The sequence below is a fragment of the Rhea americana genome, unplaced genomic scaffold (assembly GCF_003343005.1).
Source record: "Rhea americana isolate MKP2758 unplaced genomic scaffold, rheAme1 scaffold_242, whole genome shotgun sequence".
NCBI lineage: Eukaryota > Metazoa > Chordata > Aves > Rheiformes > Rheidae > Rhea > Rhea americana.
This window is the reverse complement of record NW_028186360.1, coordinates 932,444-946,087: the sequence shown is the minus strand read 5'-3', so window position 1 is coordinate 946,087 and position 13,644 is coordinate 932,444. Positions and strand designations below refer to the sequence as shown.

At 41.7% G+C, this 13,644-nt stretch overlaps 1 protein-coding gene across 1 annotated transcript; it reads right to left on the bottom strand.

The window, feature by feature from the left end:
- Nucleotides 1–10,804: 10,804 nt before the first annotated feature.
- Nucleotides 10,805–12,436, bottom strand: CCDC201 (coiled-coil domain containing 201). Its single transcript, XM_085306628.1, has 2 exons — nucleotides 11,873–12,436; nucleotides 10,805–10,891 (listed from the first exon to the last, which is right to left on the bottom strand). Exons 1-2 carry the CDS (start codon nucleotides 12,434–12,436, stop codon nucleotides 10,805–10,807), a joined length of 651 nt encoding a protein of 216 aa, XP_085162754.1.
- Between the last annotated feature and the right edge of the window lie 1,208 nt (nucleotides 12,437–13,644).

Genomic DNA, 13,644 nt, shown 5'->3' with positions numbered 1-13,644 from the left:
CCCCCAAAAAATCTTTTCTCCTTTCCATGCAGCGGTTGCAACTGCAATAAAAGCAAAAGCGCTCAAACTCGGCTGTGCTGAACAGATAATTTTATCCTGGCATTCGCAGTATGTACTAAGCTGGAAATAGCAAATTCYGCTGTCAAGTCATCTAATGTAACATGGTTTTTGTTTGTTTGTGGGGGCTTTTTTTTATGTGTTTAGTTCTCTTTTGTAAATGCATCGTTTGTGTGAAAGAAAGCAAAGAAAAGCTGCAGAGCAATGCTTTATATTTTATTATTCACTTTTTTGTTTCTWTTTAGTATTCAGGCTTTATTTATAGTGTAGTACTTAGTGTGTTTTAACTCCCTATATCCATAACTCAATTCATAAAAGTATTCTTATCGGTTACAGACATTTACAGCTGGAAGAAACATTTTCATCTGAACACTTCATGTAATCATTTTTAGGTGTCCAATCTTTTAGAYATTTAATGGAATGTAAAATAAAAAGAAATAACTCAGATTGTTTTAAGGGTCTCTCTCTGGATTCCCCAAAGTGTGTCTCCACTCAAAATCGACTTGCATTTTGAAGTATATTAAACAAAGTTAGTTTTACAAAGAATTTTGTGAGTTTCACATTTCTGTGACTGGGATCAGATTCTGGCTGCAAACCTGGGACTCAGTAACTTCCGTGGAAAAACACAGCAGGCAGACCTTTCGCTCTCTAATGCTTATTTTCCCCTTTCAAGTGTAAACATTCTTCTTGCACATCTTATGTAGAACATGATGATTCTCCTACTCAACATGCAGTGAGAAGCCACAGAAAAGTAGCAGCTTAGGCTCAACACCCTTCTTTCCTCCCTCAAAGTGGAAAAGAAAACAATACAAAATCCCTTGCATGAATATGAAAAAAAAATCCCAAATTAAAAGCAGAGCCAGCGGGATGATGACAAAGACCCAAAGAGCTCGTATGCATGTGCAYATGTGTGTATATTTGTTTGTTCACGTATCTATGTACGTGTATTTCTTGATTTAGATTGCTTTTGTGTGAACAGATTTGAGGCTCATTCTACTGCTGGCTGCTTGTGATGAGATACAAAGAGAGACTTAAGGCAAGAGCACAGTCCCTTGCCTGAGCACTGTTGACTTGCAGGCGGTGTTGCAAAGGCCGATGTCACAAAATTTCCATTGGTTTGCGAGAATCTCATTCCTCCAAAGCACCATGGAGTATTCAGGCCTTTGGCACTTCTCATTGCTGTGGGGCAGCTGGCAGTATCTGAACTGTCCAGATATTTCCTAACAACTGGAAGCTATTTAGAGGCCAATTTTTTTTCAGCTTATCACTTAATGATAAGCAGGCAAAACCCCACAGATTRTACAAAAAAGAATTGAAGGTGTTTTTGTTTTGTTTCCTTTATAATCACAGGTCAGCTCTATGTGGTGGCCTGACCTTGTTCTATTTGCTGGCCCTTGTACATTCAAGCTGAGGAAACTTAAAGCTCTACTAAAGCAGACGTTGGCTGCAGATGGCTGTCTACAGGAAAGCCAGACACATATAAATCAGCCCCTTCATATTTTGTTTGTATAAAATATAACCCACATACTTCAGAACAGGTTGTGATAACTGAGGACAGTTTCAATCAACAAAGCAATGTTTTTGTGTAGGCCATAAGACATCAATGAAGTGAAGGTAGTGTATATGTTTATGCAGGCTCTGTTTGATGTAATACTACAACTCATATACCAATTTCCATCTCTGACCCTGACATTGCTTTAAAGAACACAAACAGATAAGAGTCAGGAGGTTAAAAACATCCATGATGTAAAGGTRTGTTTACTGAAGGGCTTTGACGGTAATTTTTAGGTATTCCAAATGATGTCCCCTAGTTTGAACCACTTGTCAGGAGACACCACATGAATCCTAAGCAGGGCTTACTTTTCTASAAGACCTTTCTCACTGGTTTCTCAATAATTCTTAGCCAATGACCTCATTTTGTATGTTAAATAAAGTTTGTTTTGTTTTTTTCTTTAAAGCTTCATGGAGTGACTCATAGAACATAAAGTTTTATATAAGTTTATGTGCAAGCGATCTTTATCCTCTAATCATCAAAAATTTAAGTGACTTGCCAAATAATTTCCTGCCGGGACTGTTTCTTTGGATATGTTTAAAAAAAACACAAACAAACAGTGGAGTATCGTCCTTATTTTTCTTTAGGTAAGAAACTGATTCAGAATTTAATATGCAAAAGTGCTATATATCATATATGTACATATACGTACATGGCATCTAGCTTGCAAAGAAAGAGAAACAATTACGTTAGAAACACAAGATAACTACTTCTCCTTAATTTGTCCCTCATCAATGATGCTTTATTTCAGCTATATAGATTACTAAAAATTATTTAGCAAAAAATGATTCGTGAATAATTTAAGTCTTAGTTGGTTGCTTGTTTTCATAGTTTCTACTTTCTAAAAATAACATGCATGTTACTTGGTATTATTTTTCGAGTCTAGCTGGGTAAGGAGGTCCTTTAGTATTAGATTCCAGATGTAGATAATCAGGTGCTCCCAAGTTTGTTTTGCTCTAATATTGCCTAACTTGCTAGAAAAAAATGCTAGAATATAGAAACTGATTTGGGTGAAGAAACTCAACAAAGTCACTAGTGAGAGAGGAAAAGTGAGAGGCTGTTTCATGTCCAGTCTAGATAGGGAAACCTGAGGACTTTCTGTGTCAAATTGTAGCTTATCACATTCAAGAAAAAAGAGAGGAAAAAGTCATCCACCTCCTTGGTGACACTCAAAGCATTTGAACATTGARTAAAATGTCTCATTGCCAAAATATGCTCTTGCATGTGTAGACCAGTCAGATAATTATTTTCTATGATCTACTGTACTGCCTGCAAGACAGGTAAAAGAATGGTCCTTTAAAGGAGCTGCCATGGAATAGCTTCTCCATGCAWTAAATAGTATAAGTGAGAATTTGCCTAGCTAAGAAATAATCCAGAAATGCTTTGAGAAGAGATAAAGCTGCAAGTGCTCTGCAGGCTCTGAGTTCCTGTGTGGGCAGTTAATACAGAAAAGCTTCAGCTTCACCCCTGCTGCTTTGTCCATACTAATAACCCCCAGGGCAGCGGTATTCCCCAGGACTGCTCATGAAMGGGGTTTGGTGCCTACTAGATTAGGCATTAGCTCAGCAGGGGCTTCTAAAAATTTTACTGATCTCTTCAGTGCTGGCTCCAGGCACCTAACTATCCTCAGCTGTTTAAATATCTTTGTGTGCTTCAGCCTTGGTGTCCCTGYAGGTCCAGAGGGAGGAACGAGTGTCATCGAGGCGACAGTGTGGCTCTGCCTGTCTGCGACAACCTAAGGATGCTGATCTTTCCTCTTTATAGCCTTTTAACAATGCTAATAAAAATAGGAATTAAGTCATAGGACTTAGACCACAGTAGCTCCAGAAGGTCATTTGCTCTTCGTATCACATGAAGGGGGAAGCCAAAGTTGGGGGACCAATATGCCCAAACAGTGCCAGCTACGGCTGCCAGGCTGGAAGGGGGGTGTCCTGCAGGCTCAGTGTAAGCCAGCACCTTCAGTCTCAGCAAGAGGGCAGGACATGGGCAGGAAGGCTATTCTGGACACCAAAACGATATGCTGTTAACACAGGAGGGCGCATTTCCCTGGGTCATTTTTGGTCTGCTCACCCTTGAGCTGGTTCTTGCAAAAAATCAAATAGTTTGCCCAGGTGCTTCTTTGACAAAAAAATCTATTTCTGTTTTTTGTCTTGGGGCATTTCTGATTTCAGCAATACTATCTTTATGAATTATTATTATTACTACCATTGTTACTAATACTCACAGTATTTTTTCAGGTTTCTGTTTCTGTAGAGGGCAAGGGACAGAGGACTTCATTTCTGCTCAATTTTGGAGAGCCCAAGGCTTGCACAGAGAACTGAAATTAAGCAARCTGCTTGGGGAACTCAGGGCCACCCCTTCCCTCAGGTGGTCAGACATCATCTCCATTGAATTAGCCTCTGGTATTTAACAAGCGTGAAAGCTTTTGATGCTCGCTGTGAGCTTAATCTATGCGTATGTCGGATTTCAAGCTCTTAGGACTGGACCCACAGTGGGAATTAGGCACGTTCGCACTATCCGTAGGAGCGAAGGTCCCCAGCTCGCTTCCACGGGCTGCGAGGAAGGAGAGCAGCATGACGATGCTGTAACCAGGGGACCTGACGCCCTCGTTCAGGCAGATCACCCTGGGTGATTTGTCCCGCTCATGGGCAAACCCATCTCTGCAAGCACCCGGGAGAAAGCYGCATCCCCTAACTCAAGGCTGAGGGTGCCGCTTGCCAGCAGAGCGCTTACAGCCGGGCAGGGCCCTCGGAGCAGAGCACATTTTGCAAGCAGAGGTCTGCAGGGGTTAATGCAACCTGTTATTTCACACCAGCGATAAGGCTAAATGTCACACGAATATTTGCCTGACCTACCGTATAAATAAGCTTTGCCATCAAACACAGAGATCGCACAGAGTTACTGGATTAAAAAAAAATCAATATAATTAATGTATAATGAAACAAAGCAAAAAGCCAGATTAGATTGTCAAAGCACTTCATTACAGATGAAAGTGGAGTGCCTCTCTTTACAAATAACTATTTGTCTGCATTCAATAAATCATCATGATYTTGCCCTCTGCAGCAAAACCATGTGGAAAAGAATAAAATTTCTAGTGACCCACAGCTCAGTGACAGTGAGTCCGTTGTAAAAATTAAGATAGTCACAGAGGGCAATTATTGGATGTCTCAAAAGCTTCTCTCTCCTGAAGTATAGCTAATCAGGCCTATGTAAAAATGCCTAAATGGGTAACTATAAATTTAAACCTTTAATTTGATTTTTGTTGTTGCTACCGTTATTGCAGCCAGTGACTCATTGACTATGACATGTTTGTTTACAAAATACTTCCTCCTCCCCCCCAACCTTTAATTTAATGCATTTTTCTCTATTTTCATTTGGGTACATAGCATTCTTTTTTTTTGCTGTGATTTAGCAGCTTCCTTGGCCTCAAAGGTATCCAGTGAAAGCAAGTGCCCCAGACTCATCAAGCATATGCAACACATTGTGARAAGCCAGAACAGCTCGTCTGCTGCTTGGGAGTCCTCAGTTTGCTACTAAGGCGAGTTTTTGCTCACCTTATTCATCTCTTCTCCAAATGAAGCTATCCCAATCTCATCAGTTGTCCAGTCTCRTCTAAAGATTTTGCTATATGTTTGGCTTCCTTTAATCAAATTTTGTCATCACCTCGCCGTGGCCAAAAACCCACCTGCTCCTGAATGTGCTAGTCAAGGTCAGGATACACTATTGATTTATCTGCTTGCATCATACCACTTGTAGTATAAGTCCTGTGTTCTCCGTAGACAGTTTTCTCAGCTACCCAGGGCTATTTAGGATGTYAAACAGCATTTCTCCTTTCTCCACTATCCTGGTTGCCCTCCTTCTTGCTTGCCTCTAGCACTGTTACGATTACAACRCGTCTCCAGCCACATTAGGAGAACATCAAATGACTCCCCTTGCAGCATGGYAAAGCCTGTCTCTATTGCTATGTTATGCACATCACCCATCTAGCTGGTTTGTGGCGCAGTTATTTTAACTGCAATTAATTGCTCRGTGCTCTCTCGGCTGGGCAGTTTACTTTGAAGCCCACTTCTCCTAGGCATTTTGCAAACTTTTTTCCTGGCCCATTTCCTCTCCCAGTGATTCTGTCAGCACTCATTCTTTGTTTCCTGTATCCTGATGTACACATCACCTTTCCATATGTAGAAAGATGGATTATTCTGTTTCCAGGACAGGAACCCATTTGCTTTCTATCCTAAATTCATGAAATACTTCCTTTCCTCCTTCATTAATGGTATCTCCTCTTTAGAAGATGTAAGATGTCAGGTTTAGGAAGCTTACGGTATTTTCCAGTAGAAGAGGGTCACTACAGGGGACAAATCTGCAATAAGATGAAGAGCTGAAAGCAGAAGCCAGTTAGAAGARGATCAAAATGGCAGTAAAGATAAGGAGCAGAAAAGACACGATTTCGTTATTTTTTTCTCCGCCTGGGAGTAATGAGGGCTATCCCTACCCTTTCCACTTCTTCAGTAAACATGAATTTTAAACAATCCAAGAAATCAAACACCAGAGATGCGGCACGGTGAGTCACTGACCTACGATGCAGGTTCGAGATTCTTTTCTGATGAATACCTGGRCGAAGCAGAACAGCTCTGACAAGTGACGCTGAAAAGCTCTGACTGCAGAGTAAGGCTAGACGTGGCAATTACTGYCCTGTGATACAGGCTTGGTTTCACGGTCCTATTTCACCAGAAAAGGGGATTTGGGAGGAAATCTCCTACTTCCCATTTAGTTCTCTAGGGCCTTTAGGCACCTATATAGTAATAAAACAGCTGAGCAGCAGAGCTGAGGTTTACTGTACAGGGCAGAGGGAATTATATGCTAGGAGAGGTGCCAAGATCTACGCCTAGATTTAGTTTTTTAATTACATTGGAAAATGTTATCAAATAGTTTAAACTGGACCAACTTTTCTGAGGTGGTTATTTTAAATATTCCACATACAAAATCCTGATTCATTTGGTTTTTTGTAAATTCAGAAATATTGAGGAGCAAGCAGTTTTAGCAGGCATTGGCAACGGGAGACACAGCTGGAGCTAAGTGAGACTCTTGTGCTTGTATGTCTTATAGAACAAACCACATGGAGTGTGGACACCGCTGTGTTATTTATTACTCAGGGTTTTGTCTATAGCAGCAATGAAATTATGTTGTGATTTGCAGGGGGGGGGAAATCTGTTTTTATTTAAGAGCGTTGATTTTTCCACTTTTCCTTGTTATCCTAAAATTGTTCAGCTATGGTCAGTTCAGCTGGATCACCTATCATAGTGATCCAGATGGACAGAGAGTGCCTAACTCTGTCAACAGTAGTGTTACCATTTCCTTCAGGGGGAACAAAACTGAGCTCATAAATCAAGAGTGAAGACATATCTGTCTCTTCTCTCTCTGTTCTTGGTAGTGTTTTTTGTTCGTCTCCATCCAACATCATGCTTAGTCACCATCAGCAGGTAGATTGTGTAATATCCGTTCAGAAACAAATGTACTAAAAACAATTCCCTAGGTCAAGGTCATAGCTTAGCTTCTAAAGGAAAAATACTGCCCTAAAGGGGGGACCCTTGGTGGGAAGGCTGTTCTGAACGTATAAACACGCTCCGTGTTACGTTTGAAAGAGCAAGGCTGAAGAACCTGTTGCAATTCTTGCTTCACAGTCATCCATGCAGAAAATGGGCTTTTTATGTTCCTACAGTTTTTCAGAACATGGTGTCTTGGGGGCTAGGTTCTGATAAGAATCTAGTGTCTATAGGATCTTTTTCAACTTCAGCACCTGCAATCCGTATTCRGGCTCGCTAATAAAACAGGCTAATTTTTTGGAAGTGCTGGAATCCATAGGTCACACTAGGTTCTTTGTTTGTTTGTTTGTTCGTTTTTTTACATTGGGGTGATATTGCAATGTAAGTATGCACAAAGGAAATGCACATGAAATGAGCAGCTAACCAAACAGTAATTCTTGGTTGTTGCCACTAGAGGATGAACATTAAACWACATTGGAATCGCATATTACTAGTGTCTCTCTCAAAGTGTGTTCTTCATAGGTGTATGCTGCAGCAGAAAACTAACTGTGTCACTAAAACATTTGGAAGTCAACTAGAGAAAGAAATGTAAGTGTAAACCCTGTAAATAAATGTTATTTTTGTCTTTTTCTTCCCTGTGCATATGCCAACATGCGAAACATAGCAATAGCAGTTATACGTCAGAGTTTCATATTCCCTAACATCCTGGCTTTWGAAAATTAGAGACAGGCCTTTCTTTGGGAATATCATTGACTAGGGGACAATGTATGACTTAATACTCTGTGGCTCTTGTTGAAGTCCCCTCATGCTATAAATGACAAGCAGTAATAATGCTGTTGATGCAGATTATATATCAGTCACATTTCAGCAGTGCCCTAGAAAGCCAACTAATTCTATTCATATTTTCTCATAAATCATAAAAGGCTACCAGAGCAATAGTGTGATTTTTTCAAATTCTGGAGGATCTGAATTACTTTGAGAGAAATGCTACAAAATGCTTTGGCATTTCTTTTCAAATTTTCTGTACGGAGGAAATAGAAGTGTTTTTCCAAAATCTTGAAAATCATCAGTTTTGTGCATCCATCTGTCTAATGCAGTTTCAGGACTTGCAAAGACCCAGTCAAAGTCAATTCTGTGTTATCACTCTGAGCAATTTGTTTCTCTCCACTGAGAAAATCCTTTGGGACTTTACTGGTACCAGCTGGCTCCAGAAATTTGGCAGGGAGGCAGCGGCTTTGTTCCCCATCAAACTCTCCGAGTGTTTACCATGTTCTAAATCTTAGGAAGTTTTGTATTGTGCTTGGCGCAAACCTGGAGACTTCCCAGATGTTAGTAACTGTATTCCCTAGATTTTTCCTCCATTTGATCTAGCCCAAAGCAGGGCCTGAGCAGGATATTCCCAGCAACTGCATCTCTGGCTTGCTGAGACTCTGGGGGCAAACAGCCATTTATGACTTTTCTGCTTAGCCTAGCACCRTGGAGGAGGCAGCCTAAGTACACAAAGGCACGTCGGGGTCTGATGGATGAGATTAAGAGTATTGCTGGAAGACTGACGTCAAATGTTGGGGGGGGGAAGGCTCTGAAATTGGTCAAGTCTTCCCAATTGGTTGGGAAGACTGGGCGTAAAAGACAAATAAGGAAGGAAGCCACAAGAGGACAGATTGGAGAAGACTTTTGATGGAGATATGTTAAGGCCAARGGGCTAGATGAGCTTGGGCAGGAGCCAAGCTTTGAGAAGTGGTTGGGGTAAAAAAAATGGCAGAAGTAAGACCAAGACTTTCTGAGAGCAAGATGAGAACCCAAAAGAAGGAACAAGTGGCTATCTGGGAAAAGTACAAATAAACAGGAGACAGAACTGAGTCATTTGGATTAAGCATTGGGTCATACGGCCAGACTAATCTGTGCTTGTCCCGGGGGTAGAGGAGGGCTTTATGCTAACCTTGCAGTTGCCTGATCTTAGCTCAGTCCCTGGCACAAATCATAGCTGCTGCTGAAATGCCTGCAAACCCAAGGGTATAGCAGCACATCTGCAACCCTGCCCACTTTATCTCAAGAACATCTTGGGATCTACATCAGCCAGGAGCTCCCTGGTTGCCAGAGGAACCTGAGGAGGCTGGGCAGGCAGCCAGGGTAACACATACAAACAAATACCAGAACATTAACTAAACTTCAAGCCAAGCAAGGGTACCTTGGCCAGTGACCTGAGGGCAGCATCACCCCGCTGCCAGGCTACCACAGAGAGCTGAAGCTGAGAACGCTCTCTTGAGAAACTGGAGAGTTTAATTTCAGGAATTGTTAGCAAAAACATCCCAATTCCTCTTAAATCCTGGGGGAGGTTGTAAAGCCACAGCCCTCCTTGTACATGGATTTTTGAACATAACAACACAGCTATTTATTGGTCAACATGCCTTGTAACATTGGTGCGGGCCATGTTTCTGCTTATCTGCCATCTTGGACAGCAGACATTACAAGTTTCAGTGTGTAAGAAGGAAAAGCAGTGATTCCTCCTTTCCTTATTTCACAGTTTCTGTTGAACAGAGACTGTCCCCTTAGCAGAGCCAGGTGCAAATACATCTTGCCCGGGACAAGCTGCACACCCAGTAGTGTCAGAAAAGCATACGTGCTACAGCCATGCTCRTGCAGGGGCGGGTGCAAATGGACATACTGCCATCAAGTCCACCATAGGTCCCTGCTGCTGTTGGCCCATAGGTCACTTCAAAGCATTAGGCTCTACTTCAAGTAACAGCAGTAGTAACTGACAGTAGCACTATGCTTTTTGTATTACTTCTTGTCTGGTGCTTCGCAGCACACAGCTGCTGAATGCTAAATAGCCATTTCACCACTCAGGTCATCAGGGAGCCCTCCCTCCCCGCTGCCACAGCTCCAGAGAGAAAGACAAAATCAAGAGCCCTTGGAAAGGCACAGAAGAGCACCGAGCACTGCCGGTGTGACATTGCGGTGCACTTGCAATCCAGGGCCAGAGCAAGTTCATTTAGAACCAACCATTCCAAAACAAACTGTCATTAATTAGTAATCTCCAAAGGCAATCCTCCCTCCTTGGTGCCTCTCGCTATTTCCTCATCTCCCCAGCTAGCAGCAAAAACATTCCCGATTGCATCAGTTTTGATTACTCTTTAGATGAGGAGATTCTCCTTTGGCTAACCAGCATTATAAGGGTATAAGGCTGCAGCCACTAGGACAGCAGCCTTTATCATTTGAAGAACATTAGCAATCCTAGAAGATTTGAGTACTGCGTGAAAGAAGGTGCTTGGCATGAGCTTTGGCAAGATCAAGAGCCATTCTTGCACAATATTTCCCCCTCGCTTCCTCATGCCAGGGCTTCAGCTGTTGTATATTAACATTGGTCCCCTTGGGGAAGTAGTCCTCAGTTTTCACCTAGCACTCCTAGATTTAGGAGGCAAAAGCAGAACACCAAGAAGTGTGTGTGTGTGTGTGTGTGTGTGTGTGTGTGTGTGTACGTGTATGTGTATGTGTGTGTGTGTTCAGGGTGGGGGGAAACAGCAGCAAAACTACACAAAACCTTTTGGAAAGAAGAAGTCTAAGCAGCACTACAGTCTAGCCAGGTAGGTGGTTTATTGGAACCAGCTATTCCCACCAGAAGGATGTGGTAACATTCATTCCAAAGATGATTCAATCAAGCTTCCTCAATTGTAAGTTCATGTTCAGTTGCTTCCTCAATATTTTTAAGTTGGCGGAGCACCCATTCTCTTTGCTTCTTCTTCTGTTGTGGAGAAGAAAATATTATTTAGCCAACCTAATCCACTCAGATGTCACATTTAAAACAAAACAAATGCCACAAGCACATTAGGAATAAATCCAACTAGATTTGGGGCAAAGATTTCTATTTATTTATTTACGTATTTATTTTTAAGCTAAGAAGTTTTTATTAGCAGAGCAGGTAGGTTTTCCTGYGAGTTTCTAGGCTCCCCTCCACCCCCAATACACATGAACAAAGCAGTAAAACTACACTAAAATAGCAACAGAATTCAATGACTTCACACTGATACAACAGCTTTAGATTAATTTTGCTCTCTCCTCTTCCTTTCTATGGGTTTTCCACAGAGCCCTTGGCAATAACTGAAGCTGTAGGAATTTGAGCTCTCACACATCACAAAAAAGAAAAACAAAGACCCCTGTAAAGTCTGTTAAGCTAAGCTTTCCCCAGAAAACCCTGAGCTGACCAAAGAACTTCACCCAAGATATCATTTGCAACAATTTAGGAGGCTTTTTTTTTTTAAAAAAAAGACCACCGCTACCAAACAAAAAAGAGCACTTCCAAAGGAATTAAACAAGGAAAGGAGTGTAGATCACTTCTTAAATGCTAACATGCAAAGTTCAAGTTTGTTAAAGCTAAAACACTGATTTCTTCCCATACTTAAGCTTCTCTTAAGAAAAAAAAAAAAAGTGTATTTTTGCACCAGCATACATGACTGGTCACACAGGTTCACAGGGTGAGGCAGATACTGCTTTTGAAAACAGCATTCCACCCGCTCTGTGACTCGGACTGATACCACGACTAGGACTGATWCCACACAGCCAGCTGGTTAGACCCAAGCCATACATTAATGCTCTGTGGATACTCATACTGCTAAAGTGCTGGGAGATGTTCTGTTAGACATGCCCATACTACTAGAAAGGTCTAAATAGACTCAGCATTGTAGGAAGTAGCTTAGCTATTTTATAACATTGGGAATGTAATTACCACAAGAGCTTTATCAATTCTCTTCTTTTTGGCTTTTGCTATTGGGGGATCTTTTATCCCTGGTATTCCAGTAACCAGCCATGAAAGTCCATGCTTGGGAGTTGCTGCAGCCTCCTCAATTGCTTCAGAGGGGACTTCAGTTTCCGCTTCATTTTCCGCAGGAGGGACACCCTTATCGCTTGGTTCTTCAGCTGATTCATCTGAGGCCAGCACTGTTGAAAGTCTCCTTCTAGGAAACACAGCCCAAGAGCTTTGGCTTCTCTCTTCACTCARCTCTTGTGAGTCAAATACTGTTGAGAGCCTTTTTGGGGACACAGCTTGGGGGAAGTATGCATCAACACGTACTGATGATAACTGAGCTAGTGATCTGCTGAGAGACGATTTTGGCATTGGGGATCCATAAACTCTCTTACTGGCATCTTGGTCCTTGATTGACTGATTTGTCAAGTCCATTAGAGACGGCATCGTTCTCGAGAGCATCGAGTCCACTGGAGTGCTGTGTTTCACCATTCTTTTCTTCAGGGATCTTTTAATGTTTAGAAAGGAATCTTCTTCCTCTGACATGTCCAAGTCAAGTTTGTTGTCTTAAGAAAATAAGAGAGAAAACTGGAATCTCTCACTTTGTGAACACTGACACAAGTGTAAGATACCTAACTAATCAAACAAATCCAACATATTCCTGTTCCCATTGTGACAGTCTGTCTTTACATGAAATTTAAAGTTCATATAAATCAGTGTTCTTCAAGGGTTTAAGAGTCATGCTGAAAACTGAACAYTAAAGGACAGCTTGCCACACACTTACTCCTACGCCAGCCCTCTGCATGTAGAGCTCCCCATACACTAGGGCTTCTTTTTTTAAGCAGTTAACTGCAACTTCATTAAGACAGTGCYTTCTCCTTCAGGACATAGAGGTAATGTGCTTTTGGGGTTGCAGCTGCTACTACTGGCTAGGTAAATAACTGCTGCATGCAGGAAGGATTAGCATAGTGTAGCAGAAGCGAAAGTCTTTTCAAAAGGATGAGCGAGGACATTCTGGACTCAGGCAAGCATCTCTTACTAAAATTTCCCTTTAATTTCCTTAAAGAGGGGGATCACAAACCTCTCCTTCCCTCCCACTTGCTCACTGTTTGACTTCATTCTTATGCTGGCCCTGAACTTGATCCTAATGCAACTGTTTTACGCGCAAACCCCTTTTCAACTRGATCTACAACACCAGCAAGGTGGTTGTTTTGTTAAAGTGTCTGCTGCCCCCCTTAAGAAACAGAACTTGACTTCCTGTAAGTGAAGATAACCAAGAAATATATCCTGTTATATAGATATAGTTAAAATAAATATCTTAATTGGMGGCCAATTAAGTATTGCGAGTAATTGTTGAGCTCCTAAAGCTCACAAAGGAGGTAATAGCTTGTGAGCTTATTCAAAAGCCCATGGAGCAAAGGCCCTTGGCAGGGAGGGGGGCAGACAGAGACATTTGCTGGAGTCAAAGGCCTCAGGTCTCCACTCCTCMGAAATGACTTGCACCTGTGCAGGCTCTATGAGTGTAGCAGAGTTTCACACCCACTTTGTATTTCCAGAGAACACAGAGCAAAGAAAATAAAGAATTAAGACCCTTTAAGCACTTCAACGCAGCAAAACAGTCTGTTCATAGTCAGGGAGTGGGTGGGAGGGAGAAGAGAGGAGGAAAAGAAAGAAAGAGAGAGAATTTTTTTTTTTTTTTATCAGTTTCTTCCAAACAGCCATTTCACCTTTTCCCACTCCTTAATAGAGACAGC